Source organism: Botrytis byssoidea (genome assembly GCF_014898295.1).
Source record: "Botrytis byssoidea strain MUCL 94 chromosome Unknown BBYS_014, whole genome shotgun sequence".
NCBI lineage: Eukaryota > Fungi > Ascomycota > Leotiomycetes > Helotiales > Sclerotiniaceae > Botrytis > Botrytis byssoidea.
In genome coordinates, this window is record NW_024065855.1 from 1,087,291 (window position 1) to 1,102,679 (window position 15,389).

Consider the following 15,389-nt stretch of genomic DNA (forward strand, 5'->3'; position numbering starts at 1 on the left):
GACGGGGTTAGGGTCAGGAACCAAAACATGGGTTGCATGAATCTCCCTATATTTTTTAATTCTTTTTCCCGACGTGGAGATGTTTCATGTTGAATGTTCTGTTCTGTTTTGTTCTGTACTTTGTACCACCACCAATAAATAGTTCTTTTTCTTCTTCACTTCGATTCTCGCAAGACTATTCAATATATACGTATATTATACCCAGACATTTACCTACTAAATCTAAAGGATATCACATCCATCAATCAATCCGTAACATCTCATCTCTCCTTTAGTTAATTTGCAGATAGACTATAGATGCAATAAGAGTATCTCTTAATACTTATTATGCTCATGGATATCATACTCATACTTCAGAGATCTACTCAATACCTACCTACCTCGATACCCTACTATACCACAACATCAACACTATATCATAACCCCCCTATCTCCCCCCCCATCTATCCATCCATCGTCAACCAAATTCCTCTAATTCAAATTCAAATTCAAATTCAAATTCAAATTCAAATTCAAATTCAAATTCAAATTCAAATTCAAATTCAAATTCAAATTCAAATTCAAATTCAAATTCAAATTCAACATCTTCCTTTCTTGAAGACCATTTATTTGATTTTCCATTTCTCTATCTATCTTCTTCGCCCTCACTCACACCTCTCACACCTCTCACACCTCTCACACCTCTCACACCTCTCACACCTCTCACACCCAATCCATCAACCACAGAACCCTAAACTCACCCACCAAAACCCTTCAACCACAGAACCCTAAACTCACCCACCAAAACCCCGAAAACCCAATTAATCACCCACCACATTTGATCAAAACCCACCCAACTTCCAGTCCAGTCCAGCCCAATCCAATCCAATCCAATCCACTCCAATCCACTCCACTCCAATCATTAATCAACCCACCAATCCACCCCCTCAAATCCACACCCTATCTATAATGCCATAAAAAAACAGCCCTCCTCCACTCCACAACATACACCACTCACTGCATCCAACGAATCTCTCTTATGACTGACTGACTTTATAAGCCCTTCACTAACCAACTACCTTATCATCAATTCGTCCATACCTGCCTGGTAATTTCTTCATACATATTACAGATATCACACATATCACAGATATTACGGATACCACACATATCTCACATGCCGCTAATGACGCGCTTTGTTCCGAGCCCCCTATCATGTTATCTATCAATCACTTATTAGTGCCTACTCTGTACCCATTTGTACTACGGTGTGCTCATTGAAATTGGAATCATTCATTCACGTGAGAGCACTAGGTAGATAATTTAGAATCAAGAACACATTTCCATTATACATATTCCTATCAATACTCATATTTGTAATAACATCATTTCTGAAATATCCGAAACGTCCACTTGATTGTTCTCTACTAGCTAAAGTATTCATGTGTCTGTAGAACATGTAGCCATCTCACCCACGATAATGTGTGACGCCCTTTCAACCCCCCCCTCAACCTCAAGCTTTGCGCTCCCTAGTCAAATTAACTGCTGTGCACCAGAGTTCCATTTCATTTGATCACCATTTTTTACCAATCGCCCAAAGCCCAACGACCAGCTAGCCATACGCGGCCCAAAGTTCCCTGCCCAAATTCGCTTGAATGCAAAAGACCAACTCCCAAAGCAGAGGCCAAAATGTAAGGCTTGCTACACAAAATTCTTGTTACACAATCGTCGAAAATGTATCACCAAGTTCGGAGCCATTCTATGAACAAAAGAACAAAGCGGTGATACTGGTTAGCCCAAATGACTGTGCATCTCATAAAATGTATGCTTTAGAAGTTTGAAAGAACCAAAACGCCTTGGGTCGTACGACTCTATATCAACAAAGTAAAAATAACAGTGGCATTATTTACGAGCCGATTTGGTGAGGTCATAAGGTAAGTGAAACTGTAAAACAAGATGTGGGAGTAACGGCCAAAAGATTTTGAAAATAAATAATACCGAATTCAAAGAGCGCTGGCACCTGGATAGGCGGAATTCGGTATCATGCCACCACGCATGACACGAGGCGGTCCTCGACCACCACGACCTGTAGGCAAGGCGAAGTCTGGATTGTCGTTCAAGAGAACATCCTCTCGTCGAGGAGCAAGCCTTCTATTCGGCATTGGAGGTCCCGCGTAGCCACTAGCGCCTCCGTTCCAGTTGGGATTGATCCCTCGTTGTGAAACTGACGTAAAGGTAGACCTCTCGGATTCAGCTGGAGAGCGTTGCCCCGACTGAAGCTCCTCTAAAGAATTGTAAGAATTGTTGCCATCTAAGTTGCCCAACGGATTTGGATGAAGGTGAGTGTTAGGATCATAGCGGTTATTTGAGGACTGTGCAGCAATATTGAGGGCGGCGGGAATTGTTAGAGATGATTTTGTCGCTGGAGCTGGAGCTAGAGCTGGAGCTGGATCGGCAAAACGTGGGTCAACGTCTTCGTAATAAGTATCATTCGAGTTATCTCGTTTGTGAGAAGACTCGCTAGGAGGGAGTTCGACGACAGGTTGTGAGGCAGGGTTCAGAGGTGATGATCTACCTGCTTGCTGTCCCCATACTTGTCTTGGTGCTACGTATCTGACCGCATTAGAAACTTGGCGATTCAATGATAGAACATCACTTACTCATCTTGGCTATACTGACTCGTCTCACTAATCAAAGTCTCATGCCTTTGCTGTATTTTTTGCTGCTGTAGCCCCACCATTCCAGCGACGTCGTCATCACTGTCTCTAAGATCGCCAAATTGCCCGACGAATCCCGGAGGTGGATGTGATGGACTTCCTGTTGTCGCATCCTACATGCCAAATTAGCATCATCAATGTTTCAAGGTGGTTTACTACTAACCATTTCAATCGCCTGTCCAACCATGCCAACATTTTCCAAATCATCCAAAGGCGGAGGTGACTCGGCACGAGGTAAGCTACTGGGTCTTATCTCATCTGGCCTGTATGCAACATATCCACCGGGAGGCGCCGGAGAAGCACCCCTGAATCCACCAATAGGCGCCGAGGGATCAGAAGGTCCTCGGCTGTCATAGCCGGGTGGGGGCGCTCTTCCACCGTTACCCATCGCCATCATTCCGTTGTTCATCCCTCCTCTATACGGGCCTGGGTAACCGCCACCTCTTGGACCATACCCACCTCTCGGACCATAACCCCCTCTTGGCTGACCATAGCCATACCCTCCGCGATTTGGGCCTGGTGGAGGGCCCCCATAACCTCCTCTATATACGCCCCTCGGTGGTCCATAACCACCTCTTCCTGGTGGTCCTGGTGGCATTCCACCTCGCCCTCTCGAATTCATGGAAGTGTTAGAATACTGGTGGCTCAATGCCTGTCCTGGTGGCCCAGCAGATTGGTCACGGTTTCGCATACCGTATGCATTTCCTACTTGCGGCATCATCGGCATCATCGGAATTGGGTTTCCGTATTGATCTATAGATGGGGTACCTGATTGTGGTCCATTGTAACCGTCCATTCCCTGACTCCTAATAGATCCACCAGGGACATTAGTAGGAGAATTTTCAGTGGTCGGGGTTCTTGTAGTCAAAGGTATCCGTTCGTCACTTGTACGTTCATTGTTATTCGCATCAAATGTGGCAAATGTTGGTAGTTTCTCGTTGGCCGGATTTTTCGAAATGCTGGTGTCAGTGACGACCGGAGTGATTGTTTCATTTCCTTGACGGTTGTAGAAATTCTCCCCGTTCATCTCTGCGTTCTCCTCAATACGACGCTTCCTTGCTTTTCGACTAACCAATGTTCGGCGCATAGCGCATGACACAACACCACTCGCGGCGATAATGACTGTGGCGGCGAGCACAACATACGAACCCCATGCCATGTGAGGTACGAAGAGTAGAACATCGATGAGGAATGCGAGTAGGGTGAGAATCAAAGTCAAGATGCTCAGGATGAATATTCCCAATAGGTATCGAGGGGAATGTGAAGGTGCATGGAAGTGAGCGGCGATGGCTAGGATTAGCATGATAAGTGTGAATAGCGCAGCTACCGGGTGGATAATGAGAATAGCAGATAATGTTGATCTGGTACTCGTAGAGAGATCGAATGTAGCTGATTGAGTTTCATCGTAAAGACTTTCTAAATATTTATTTAATATCAGTGCTGTGCTTGGTATGCTAAAGTACGCATTGCGCGGAAGCATGTGTAGAAAGAGTGTGCATTCAAGAATTGAAACTTACCAGTACTATACCCAATTTCAATATTGCTACAAGTGCTCCCTTTACAAAAACCAAAGACCCCAAACTGAACTCCATCGAAAGAGGCCAAGGGTATCGACTTGATTATAGGAGTTGATAGAATTGACACGAGCAAGCATGCAAATGCAGCGAGCAGCAAAAGCGATAACGGAGTCGCCGGTCTTAACATTTTGTTGTCCTATGCTATGCTGATGCGTGAAAAATTGGAAATGCCAGCGTCTTTAAGACGCGGCAAATATCGAGGTTCTTTCGATCAAAGGGTGTCCAGGTGATGTTGTCGCGGAATGTACCTCAAGTCTCAAGTTTTCAATTTGTTGATTGTAATTATTATTGTTGTCGTCCTTAATTCCCCACTCCTGACTAGACATCGATAAATGGAATGTAATTTCAGTGGATTAAGTCATAAATTGAACGATAAAGACTGGATCAAGGGACGTTGTCGTTGCCGTTGTAGTTTCCTCCTGACAATGGCCTTTTCTGAGATACTAGGAGCAGGCGGGGACCAGGGAAAGAGATGGACAGCAGTCAAAGTACATGTGTTTTTGTAGATTGTGATTAGAATTGACTTTGGCTTTTTGAGAAAAGCAAGGTTAAAAGCGTTGATAGCCCACGCCTTCCAAGAACGGTTCCTCGTACTATGTCGTTGTAGGTTTAAAGCGTAGGTTAAAGGCAAACAGTGCAGTAGAACCTGGAAGGGATATCGTGTGGAGTGGGATTCAATTGGTCTCGACTTCAGCCAAGATTGAATTCTTCCGAGATTTCAAAGGCTGTGTAAGATAAAAATCGTAATCTTTGGATAAGAGTCGGAGTATGAGAGAGACAAGTGTGTAGGAATTGGTGACTGTCTAAAAAAAAAATCCTCGAATATTTGTTTGTACAAGAAAGGATGATAGTCTTTCAATCTGTCATGTCAGTCTCTTTCAATATGGTGGTAATTTTCTGTCTCAATCTTATGGGCGTTTCAGATTATTATTATCCGTCCTTTGAGGCGTGAGGCTTGAGGCTTGAGGCTTGAGGCTTGAGGGGGGAAGGGTTCGCGCCGTTCAAAAGTGTCTCGTCTTAAACTACTGTACAGTACAAGTACAGTCTGCACAGGATTCTGTCTGTACTCCGTAGAGTTGATGACTTATGAGAGATGGATGGGGTTCTTCGTGCTGTACTAGGTAGGTACTAGGTAGGTATTCTCGTGATAAATTGTGAATTGCTCAGCCCCGCTGATTAAAGTTGATCTTGATTATGTACCAGGTGTGTATGGATGGGTGGGATGCGAGGGATAGTACTTTATTCTAAAGAAGAAGGAGAACAAAAAAACGACACGACATCTTCTGCTTCTCGGAGATTTATTCAAGCAGTATCATTGAGGTCGATTATGCAGATGGTAATGAGCCGATGGCGATAAAATGGAGACAAGACGGTATGAATAGGTAGATATGGTCGGGGTAGGTAATTGATTCATCCAAGTCGCAACTACTTATCATTGGCTGTATAATACACATATGAACTTGCTTGAAAATCATCCACTGCACTTTGCTCGGTCTGGAGTCTGGAGTCTGGAGCATAGAAAGGGTTGCGGTTTATTACACGCTTTGGAATGCGCGCTGTTCGTTTTTCACTGCTATCACCTGTAACAAACTAACAACAGTGCACATTTGTTTCCGAAGATATTAGGATCTTCAAACACTTCATGCGACATCTAAAGTTATAGATCATAAGATGGAGCTATTGCTTCCGTACTATGGATATGCAAATCATATAAGTTTATATTTAGTTCTGCTTTACTACGCCTAGCTGTGTTTTCTTTTCTTTTCTTTTCTTTTTTCTATGGTACTTGGAGTCTATCAATCACATATCGAGAATGCTAACCACCTGCCAGGTATCTCCTTCCTAAAGTCTATCATAATCTTGGCGAATGAGTGCGTAGGGAAGTATTCGTCGATAACTACCTATCTGGTATATTATATGTATGGTAAGTAGGTATGAGCAAAGTTGTCCGAGAGATCTTACTCTACAAGTCGGAAGGGGGAATAAAATACGCATCCACCTAGAATACCTACCGACTAAGGACCTCATAATGCATAATCATGCATCTTTGAACCTAATGTGTGACGGCTTCCAATTCGGTGGAGGCATGCATTTGCTCTGATAGTGCTCAAGTCTGATGAGGGAACACCTAATGCTACTAAATGAATGCCGATAATCACAATCTATCAAGGTTGCGAATGAACATTTCCCACAGGTGAAAAGTTCCGGGCCACTTCAAACATGGTCCTTGTAAAGTTCCCCCTTCTGCATAAAACACCGGGACGATCACACAGAGTACAATATGGATGTGCTCCATTGCTGGTGGACTTTGCCTGGCTCTGATGCTTTGTTTGATGAGTTGACATACAAATCGGTCGTACAAATACGAACATAATACGAGATAATGATAACGTGTTTTATCAGTGTGCGGGTCATATCAGTATGCGGGTCATTTCGAAAACCACCTAAATCAAGCTTTTTAAAATATTAATATTTTAATAATTAATTATTATTTTCTTGAATAAAAGATCTTAAAAAAAATTTAAAATCTAGGTTTTTTATTAATCTAATTTTTATAAAATAATTTTATTGTTTTCTAAAAGAAAAAGGAAATTGTTATAATTTTCATTACAAAAAAACTATTTTTATAATAACAACTTTATAAATTCGAATTTCTTAAAATTAATTAGATTTTTATAATTTTTATATATTCAAATATTTTATATCAAATTTTCAGAAAATTATATTCATAAATAAAGAAAGTATATAGTTACGCATAGACGAATTTTGTATGTAAAATAAGTGACCCGCATACTGATATAACCCGCACACTGATAAAACACGTTATGAGAAGGATTTGGTATAACATACCTAGGTAGCGAGTTGGTATTGACGTTCCTTCCTTTGTCCTTTCAATTTTATATTGATTTCTTAATCGGAAGCTAGCAACAACTTCCATTCTTCAACCACTTATTATTGGAAACATCTCTATCTCCATCTTCGTTGCCAATAATGCTAAGAAAATCCAAGGAGAATCCGTGGAACTTCTATACTTTGATTTATTGGTCGGATATGTCAACTCGACCGAGCGGCTTAGTAAAGCAGGGAAATCGGACGGGGCGGGGTTAACACAAACTGTTTTCTTATCAACGATAACGGTGGAAACTAGCTTGATAGTTTTCCTTATATTATCGTCATCGAATATTGAACTTTTTACTTCCTCTATGTATCCCATTGACGCCGGCTTTTTTACGTAGCCATGTACCTGCGAAATGCAGGCAGGAGGTCGGGGTTTATTGTACCACCATGTAACAAGTTATTAACCAACACATTCTTTTCTACACACAAAATATCCCACCAGGCACGAAAACAATCAAGTCAATTTTTAATTCGACCAAAGAAGGAGACGATTGGAAATCATGTATATACAAAGGTTCCCCAACGTTTAGCCCATGCGCAAAGATATCAACCTTTTGTTCCCCCTTCGCCAGCATCTTTGGGAAAAGCTGCCCCTCCAAAGCTCTATCCTCGATCTATAAAATGGGGACGAAGATTACTATATGTCTCGGCGGCGACAGGCATAGCCTATCTCATAGACACCCAATTGTACGCATCCTCCATTACCAGATCACTGCGAACATTCGGCCTGGGTATATTGGTGGCGATCGATTATAAGCTTAATTTTAGACCCAATCCGATTCTTGGGGGTGACATTACGGACTTGCATAGAAGAAACGCTGAGAGGATGTTCAATCTTTTACACCAAAATGGTGGATTATACCTGAAAATCGGACAAGCAATTGCTATGCAAAGTGCAGTCTTGCCTCCCGAATTCCAGAAAATGTTTGCGAGAATGTTCGATGACGCTCCGCAGAATGAGTGGCACGATGTAGAGAGGGTTATCAGGGAAGACTTTGGAGGGAAAAGTCTAGAGGAAGTGTTTGGTGTTAGTTATACGAATAAGCCTGGTAGTGGAATAATCGAAACAAAAGCCAGAGCTTCAGCGTCTGTTGCGCAAGTTCACTGGGCGAGGTTGGCTGATGGGAGAGAAGTGGCAATCAAGGTTCAGAAACGAGAGATTGCCAGCCAAGTGGGCTGGGATCTGTGGGCTTTCAAGTGAGTTTCCTCCACTCGAAAAGCATTCGAAATCTTAGATCTTGCTAACAATATGTTCAGGGTAGTGATGAAAGTATACACATACTGGTTCGACCTTCCCTTGTACAGTCTAGTGCCTTATATTACTGAGCGCTTGATGCTAGAAACGGACTTTGTAAATGAAGCGAACAACTCAGAACAGATGGCCGGACTAGTAGCAGGTGAACCACGACTGAACGGTCGTGTTTATATTCCCAAGGTATATCGTAATCTGTCCTCAAAACGAGTCATGACGACAGAATGGATCGAGGGTGTACGTCTTTGGGATAAAGAAGCTTTGACAGCTCCTTGGCGGGGTGGATATGGCAAAGGTTCTCCTGGAGCAAAAGGGGCTCCACTTTCAAACCCCTCGCCAAACATCCTCTCGAGTAACAATCCCAAACCCGATCGCAGTGCGGAATGGAGAGGTCATAATGGCAAAGGTGGTCTAGGCCTCAGTTTGAAACAAGTCATGACTACCATGGTCGATCTCTTTTCCGCACAAATGTTCCTTTGGGGAGTTGTACATTGCGATCCTCATCCAGGGAATATTTTTATCCGAAGACAGCCCAACGGTCAACCAGAACTTGTTCTAATCGATCATGGTCTATACGTTTCCATGACTCCAACTTTCCGACATCAATACTGTCAATTCTGGAAAGCCATCATGACCTTCGATAACACCTCGCTTAACGAAATCACTTCTGCATGGGGTGTCAAGGCCCCCGATCTGTTCGCATCAGCAACTCTCATGCGTCCATATGACGGTGGCGACAACAGTACCAAAGATCGCATCACCAAGGATCTCAAAGGCAAAACAGCCGCAGAGCGTCACTACGAAGTCCAAGAGAGACTCCGTCAAGGTATCCGAGATGTCCTTTCTGAAGAAGAAAATTTCCCACGTGAACTCCTCTTCATCGGTCGCAATATGCGCATTGTGCAAGGCAATAATCAATTTCTCGGCTCCCCTGTCAACCGCATCAAGATGACGGGTTCATGGGCATCTCGCAGTCTGGTCGACAGCAAGGACTTGAGTTGGAGAGAGCGATGGGTTAACGGGTGGAAACATCTTTTGTTCAGATTTGTATTATTGAGCACCGATATGGCTTTTTGGGGAAGTAAAATTAGACAATTGCTTGGATGGGGCGGAGGCATGGAGGATGAAATTGAGAAACAGATGAGGTTTTTGGCGAAAGATCAATTTGGAGTGGAATTGCAACATGGTGTGTTTGATGGATAGATTTATGTATGTGCTGCGGCGCGGGAGTAGGAGCGGGTGTAACATCACCGTGCAATTAGTTAGTCATGTATTATAGATGAAAAGGCCATTTGTTCTTAGCGGGATGATATATGATAGAGTAGAGTAGAGTAGATATCCACTCCATCGTGCTAGATAGAAATAGCTGTATAATCACAAGTTGAATTTACCACTCATAAGATCTTTATCATAAGAGTCTTTTGCAAAGCCCCCGTTCTTCCCCACTATGGAATAATCTACTTGAAGAGAAGGAATATCAAAGTATGTGAGTAACGAGCTCCTTTGGAGAATTGGGGAGACGGAGAGGGAGAAGGTGAAGGGGAAGGAGGTTGTGGATTTGCTTGTATGGTTGGGTGATATGGTTGGATGATGGCTGAAAGTTGGAGTGGGCATTGGGGAGGAGTTGAGGAGGATTTGGCGATGTGTATATTTATCTAGGTAGAGCTTTGTTTGTTGGGTGAGGGATGGGATCTGGAAGATGGGGAAGATTTGGGAGGAGAGACAGAAGTTTATAGAAAGAGATGCTGAAAGAGGAAGGAGAGGGAGGGAGACAGGTAGAAAACCCCTGGTAAAATCAACTTTATGACTAGGCGTGCAACTCACCCTAAGATTGTGACTGCACTTCTAATAATCTTTCAAAGTTGTATATATCGTTTCCTACTCTAGACAAGTGTATACAATCTCCCATAAGCAAATTCAAATCTATATAGCGGTGTTTTGGAAATTGGAAGAAAAGAAAGTGAAAAAAAGGATCAAGTCAAAGGTCCCTAAACACGCCCTTGAAGCAATGAATGTGATTTCAAAAATGAAGACGAAGAGGGGTATAAACATACAAGAATCATCATTTCTCATTCAATATATGAACAATTGAAGTCGAATTCACCCCATAAATCAACTTTAACCAAGCCATCGGAACAACCTCGGGCCGAAATCTGAAAGTCAGACTTTGTTACCCACTTTGATTTTTAGAGTTCTAGGCTCGATACAACAACTTTTAATTTGATTGAAAGACCTTTTTTTTAAAAGAAAGAAATCGAAATCAAATGGATAGATGTTTATGGCATTATTTGCTGTATTTGTGCATGTATTCGTACCTGCAACTTATATTTTGCAGGTAGGTATGATTGATAGCAATCCAGAGCTTCAAGCTTTTTCATGGGCGCAAAATCAATCAGAACAACGAGCCATTGCATTGCGGTGGTCTGGTTTTGACTCACCAAAATCTTCCATTTCTCTCAACTAACGCGACGCTATACGAAAATCCTCATTCGAAGATCCTTGGATTGGTATACACCTCGCTATTCGAACATACAAGACGAGGATTCGAAGGGAACATGGGAGGGGATTATATCATACTCACCAAGTCGCAAACTTCACATGTAATCTTCTTGCAGCGAGGAGCGCAAGTATCAGACTTCTTCTGTCGCAAGCGGGTGCTATGGGAGAAGACGTACTTACACGGATTAAACGGCGTTGGCATCAACGTATTGATGCTGTTTCCGCTATTGATGTGCTCAAGTTCGACGGGGACCTCCCACCTGATATGGTGTCAACCATGGAAATTTGGGGTTTGGTAAAAGCACATCGAAAATCCGTAGCGAGAGAAACTACTACGTGCAGGATTCAGCGACGCCACCACTGGTTTTAGAACCTGTCATTACTGGCATGGACTCGAGTTTTGTTGAGCAGGCGACGCTCGCGAGCTCTAACGATGGCAAAATATCAAGTGATATGAGGTTTTGGAAAATAGTATGCTGCGATTGGGATGCTGAACTAACAGCATCCGCAGAGTTTTCTGAAAAAGTAATGTAAAGAGATCCTCCGTACTGTGGAAATAGCACTAGGGAGGTTATGAAACTTACCGAGGTGTCATCATGTGTTGATATTTTGGGAGGTACAGTAAGTACTGGCACCTATGGAGTAGGGATACGAATAGTTCTGCCAAGTGCTTGCCTAACAGTACTAGGTACATATAGGTCCTGGCTCACCTAATCTGAACATCACCGAGGGACGAAGAAAGTGAACGATTATTGAAGGAGAGTTTGTATTATTGCTGTCGTACAAGAAGAAGTACTGTCTTCGTTTGGAACGACGTCCCTCCTTCCATACCTAAGTATCTCCCATTACGTTGTTTCCTTTGTCGATTCCCTCATGAGGACTGCCTGGGCAATCTACCGCGATGCGGTTTATCTTCTCTTCCACAAGCTCATTCTATTTCCTGCTCGCGATTGCCATGACTCCTCCTAGAGAATGTTAGTTATAGATGGTATAGTGTATGCCTGATTCTCTGAACTTACGGCATCTCTTGTATTCTTCGCTTTGACAGCGACAATAGTACGTGTCCATTCTGCCCTTTCCGGATCCTCTTCCTTGTCCTAGTAAAATCATCAGCAAAGTTGCTATATTCCTCCTAAGTCATAAACCTCAATTTATGAAGCGAGTATACACACTTCATTCTGTTTTTGGGCTTGAATTTCTCTGTTGTGTGCTACAGCACGCTCATTATGAATGCCGATCAACTGAATCATTGCCTTTCGGCAACGTTGCGCGGCATTTTGAAGGCTCATGCTAGTCGTGAATTTGTGCGTATTAGGAAGAGGAATATAATCGGATACATTGAGCTTGTTCCAATCCTGCGATCCGCGGTAGTGTTGAATATGTAAGTACACTGTTAAAGATTCAAGTTAGTCTAGCGATCTTCTATACAATAGGAGCAAGGAAGAATGACAGTCATGTCAAGTCATGTCATGTCTTGTCTTGTATGAATACAAGTATCATTTGTGAGAAATCCATGGCTTACGAATTTTTTTCTGGTCATATTTAGCAATCTCATTCTGTCCCAGCAAGCTCAAGGCAGAAGTTCGTGGCCAATTAAGGCTTCTGGCTTTGGGAATAGGAATGATGTTGATGGAGTTCATCATGGTTGAGCCTATCTTCACGTTAGCGACGAAGACCGATATAAATCTGCGATCAATATGCATATACCCCCTCAAAAATTGAGGTGCAGAGAAATCCCAATACTTCCTCGAAAATACAAGGTATTGATACCACACAAGGAATGGATATGGTATGCTTACCAGTGGTTGCCATTTTGATTTTTTATGTCTTGGAGATATCAAAATCAGTTTTTCCTGTGATGAATTGATGAAACACAGAGAAAAGTATTGTGAAAGTGCAGAATGAAAAACAAGGAAAAAGAGGGGAAGAAAATCAACTACTCAGCCTCAAGTATTCACTGTTGCAATCCGAGTTCAATTCACTATCAGGGTCTGAATCTGGTTTGAAGTTTGTATGGATATGAATACCTACCTATATTCTTTGAGACTTCTCTTTTTATGGCTATCAAAGGGACAAGTGAATCGAGCATATTGATTGAAAAAGAGAACTATCTATGGGTACTCGACATTACTCTGTGGAAATGGAATTGATATCCTCATGGGATTGTGAAGCTGCCGCTTTGCTAATCTAATCTACTATTGCTTCCCTCTATTCTAATACTATTGCAGATATACACTTCCATTGTATTTGATTCGTAAGAAATGACTCTAAAATATACCACACGTTCTCAAGATCTCAATCGCTCTAGCGAGAGGCGGTATATTCAAGCTCATTTGTTCTCCCAGCTAGAATGAATGGATTCACTTTCGAAAAAAAGAGGGGATAATGGAAGAACGGGGTATTGTTAGGGGTCAGTAGTTTCTCAGTGCCTGTGTAGACGGGGGTTTCTGCAATATAATACACCCCTACCTATTTGAAAATGCATCCAAATATATACAAAGTCTTCCGCTACCTACTGTACCGATACTTCTCATACCTGCCTAGTATCTCAAGCTCCTATGGCATGTCTGCCGGAAGAGGCCAAGCTGCGAAATGTACGTGCTAGTTGGTAGCCGCCGACGAAGATCTCTGGACCGGAACATTTGCGCTCTTCCTTTTTGGTGAACTCTAAGCTCCTGGTGGGATAATTGTATAGGTCATGGCCAAAATGACCCGCCTGTCATATTCGACTCGCTCGACGAGCGAAGACACCTTTTTTCGGGTTCGTGAATGATTTAGATGGTAGGCAAGTTTAGGTAGGCGTAGAGGTCTGGATGTCATTGTAGACAATGGCAACATAGGTGTTTTCTTTCTCTCTCTCTCTCTCTCTCTATATATATATTAGCACAATATCTCTCCTACAGAAACCATTCCGTGCATAGAGGTGGAGCTTCTTAGACCCGTAACTTAACTATGCCAAGGGGGCTAGCGTAGAGCCAAAGTATATTATGGGTCGAAGGCAAATAGGATTTATCTGCGTTGTAGATTCCTATTATGCTGTACAAGATACGAACAGGTAGTCTAGACAAGAGAAGGTTCAAAACTCGTGAGTATAAGAACGTCTTCAATGAACTGACTCTGGTGTTGTGCAGCGAGTCATTGTAGGTGAGATTACACTCTGTGGGCCGCGAGCGAGGACCTTCCAAACAAGGACCAAAATTTGTACGATAGAATTCGTTCTTCTTGTATCTCGGGCTCGGCATGCGAGACTTTAAAGCTTTTCGTATATGTCGAAAGTCTTCGAAGAATATGCGCGACGTCTCGATTGAAGTGCCTGCTGGTGAGCCGAAAAGTCGGCCTGCACCGCATGGATAGCCAGCACATCTTTCATTTGTAGGTGGTGGTTACACGGGGCTTCTCTTGATGTCTAAAAGGCACAGAAATCGTCAGCAAATATCCATTTGTATCGATGGGGTTCGTTGACTTCAACCCACTTGACCTACCTTGTTTTGTGACCCACGAGGATTAGTATTGCACAATAAGAGGGAGTTATGCAGGTGTGTTTCATATAGTATGAATAATATTCAGAGAGTGTCTGGATACAATCTTCATTACCGCTGATACTGGTGGCAAGGGGAGAAATTATTAATGTTGATGTACTTAGATTTTTCGAAATTTTTTGGTCAAAGAAGGAGGTGCGAGCTTCACCTTCCGAATAGGAATATCACGAAGACAGGCAATATCGCGTGGATTATTAAGTCACGATCATAAAAAGACACAGTAGAGATGCAGAGAATGGTACCTTGCCAATATTGAGGTTATTGAAAATTACATCTATGGGCACTTGCTAGTTCTAGTCAAATTTGACTTTTCCCCCTCACATTATTGTTTTTGGCAGGAACGATTTCTCCAGAATCTCGTCGCCCAACAAAGCTCGAATTCGTCAATTTAGCCAATCATAATTTCAAAGAGGGCGGAACACTAGCTTCATTTTCTTCGTTTCTTCAATCTCTCAATTGTCTATAAAGTTTTCCATTTACTCCTGCCAATTCTGTTACTCTTCCTACTCTTTTACAACCACCTTCGAAATATCCTCCATCAATTCTGATCGATCTCCTCGATCTTAATTGATTCTTTTCTCTTCTCATATCTTCTCCAGTACCTTGATTGAAGTATCCGATACTTTCAATCAAATACCAAGTCTTCTCGATTCTTGATTGTAAGTCAAGTCCCCTTGTTTTGATTTCTTCTCCATCCTTCTGTTTACTTCACGCTGTCACCAGAACAAACTCTCCTTCATCTCATCTTCCATCTGCTTTTGATACATGTCGAGGTCTTTCTAACCTTTCACAACAGCGTCGAAGATTACATTTCTTCCTTCTTCGGTTCTCTTTCTAAGGTTGCCCTTGGGTTCAAGTTTGTCGCATTCACTTTGTCAATCAAGTAAGTTCTTCGATCTGTCTATCAGTTTGTGCATCTGGCATGTAC

The 15,389-nt window shown here is 42.5% G+C and overlaps 3 protein-coding genes across 3 annotated transcripts; 1 reads left to right on the forward strand and 2 right to left on the reverse strand.

Annotated features, from left to right (window-relative positions):
* Positions 1 to 1,301: 1,301 nt before the first annotated feature.
* On the reverse strand, positions 1,302 to 4,762 carry EAE97_007477 (uncharacterized protein). Its single transcript, XM_038877992.1, has 4 exons — positions 4,214 to 4,762; positions 2,860 to 4,112; positions 2,640 to 2,809; positions 1,302 to 2,592 (listed from the first exon to the last, which is right to left on the reverse strand). The coding sequence occupies exons 1-4, from the start codon at positions 4,398 to 4,400 to the stop codon at positions 1,983 to 1,985; spliced, it is 2,220 nt and encodes a 739-aa protein (XP_038731477.1). The 5' UTR covers positions 4,401 to 4,762; the 3' UTR covers positions 1,302 to 1,982.
* A 2,749-nt stretch (positions 4,763 to 7,511) lies between these two features.
* On the forward strand, positions 7,512 to 9,626 carry EAE97_007478 (uncharacterized protein; the record flags this gene model as incomplete). Its single annotated transcript, XM_038877993.1, has 2 exons — positions 7,512 to 8,368; positions 8,429 to 9,626. 2 exons carry the CDS (start codon positions 7,512 to 7,514, stop codon positions 9,624 to 9,626), a joined length of 2,055 nt encoding a protein of 684 aa, XP_038731478.1.
* Positions 9,627 to 11,830: 2,204 nt separating this feature from the next.
* Positions 11,831 to 12,734, reverse strand: EAE97_007479 (uncharacterized protein; the record flags this gene model as incomplete). Its single annotated transcript, XM_038877994.1, has 5 exons — positions 11,831 to 11,887; positions 11,942 to 12,019; positions 12,095 to 12,312; positions 12,445 to 12,573; positions 12,722 to 12,734. The coding sequence occupies 5 exons, from the start codon at positions 12,732 to 12,734 to the stop codon at positions 11,831 to 11,833; spliced, it is 495 nt and encodes a 164-aa protein (XP_038731479.1).
* Between the last annotated feature and the right edge of the window lie 2,655 nt (positions 12,735 to 15,389).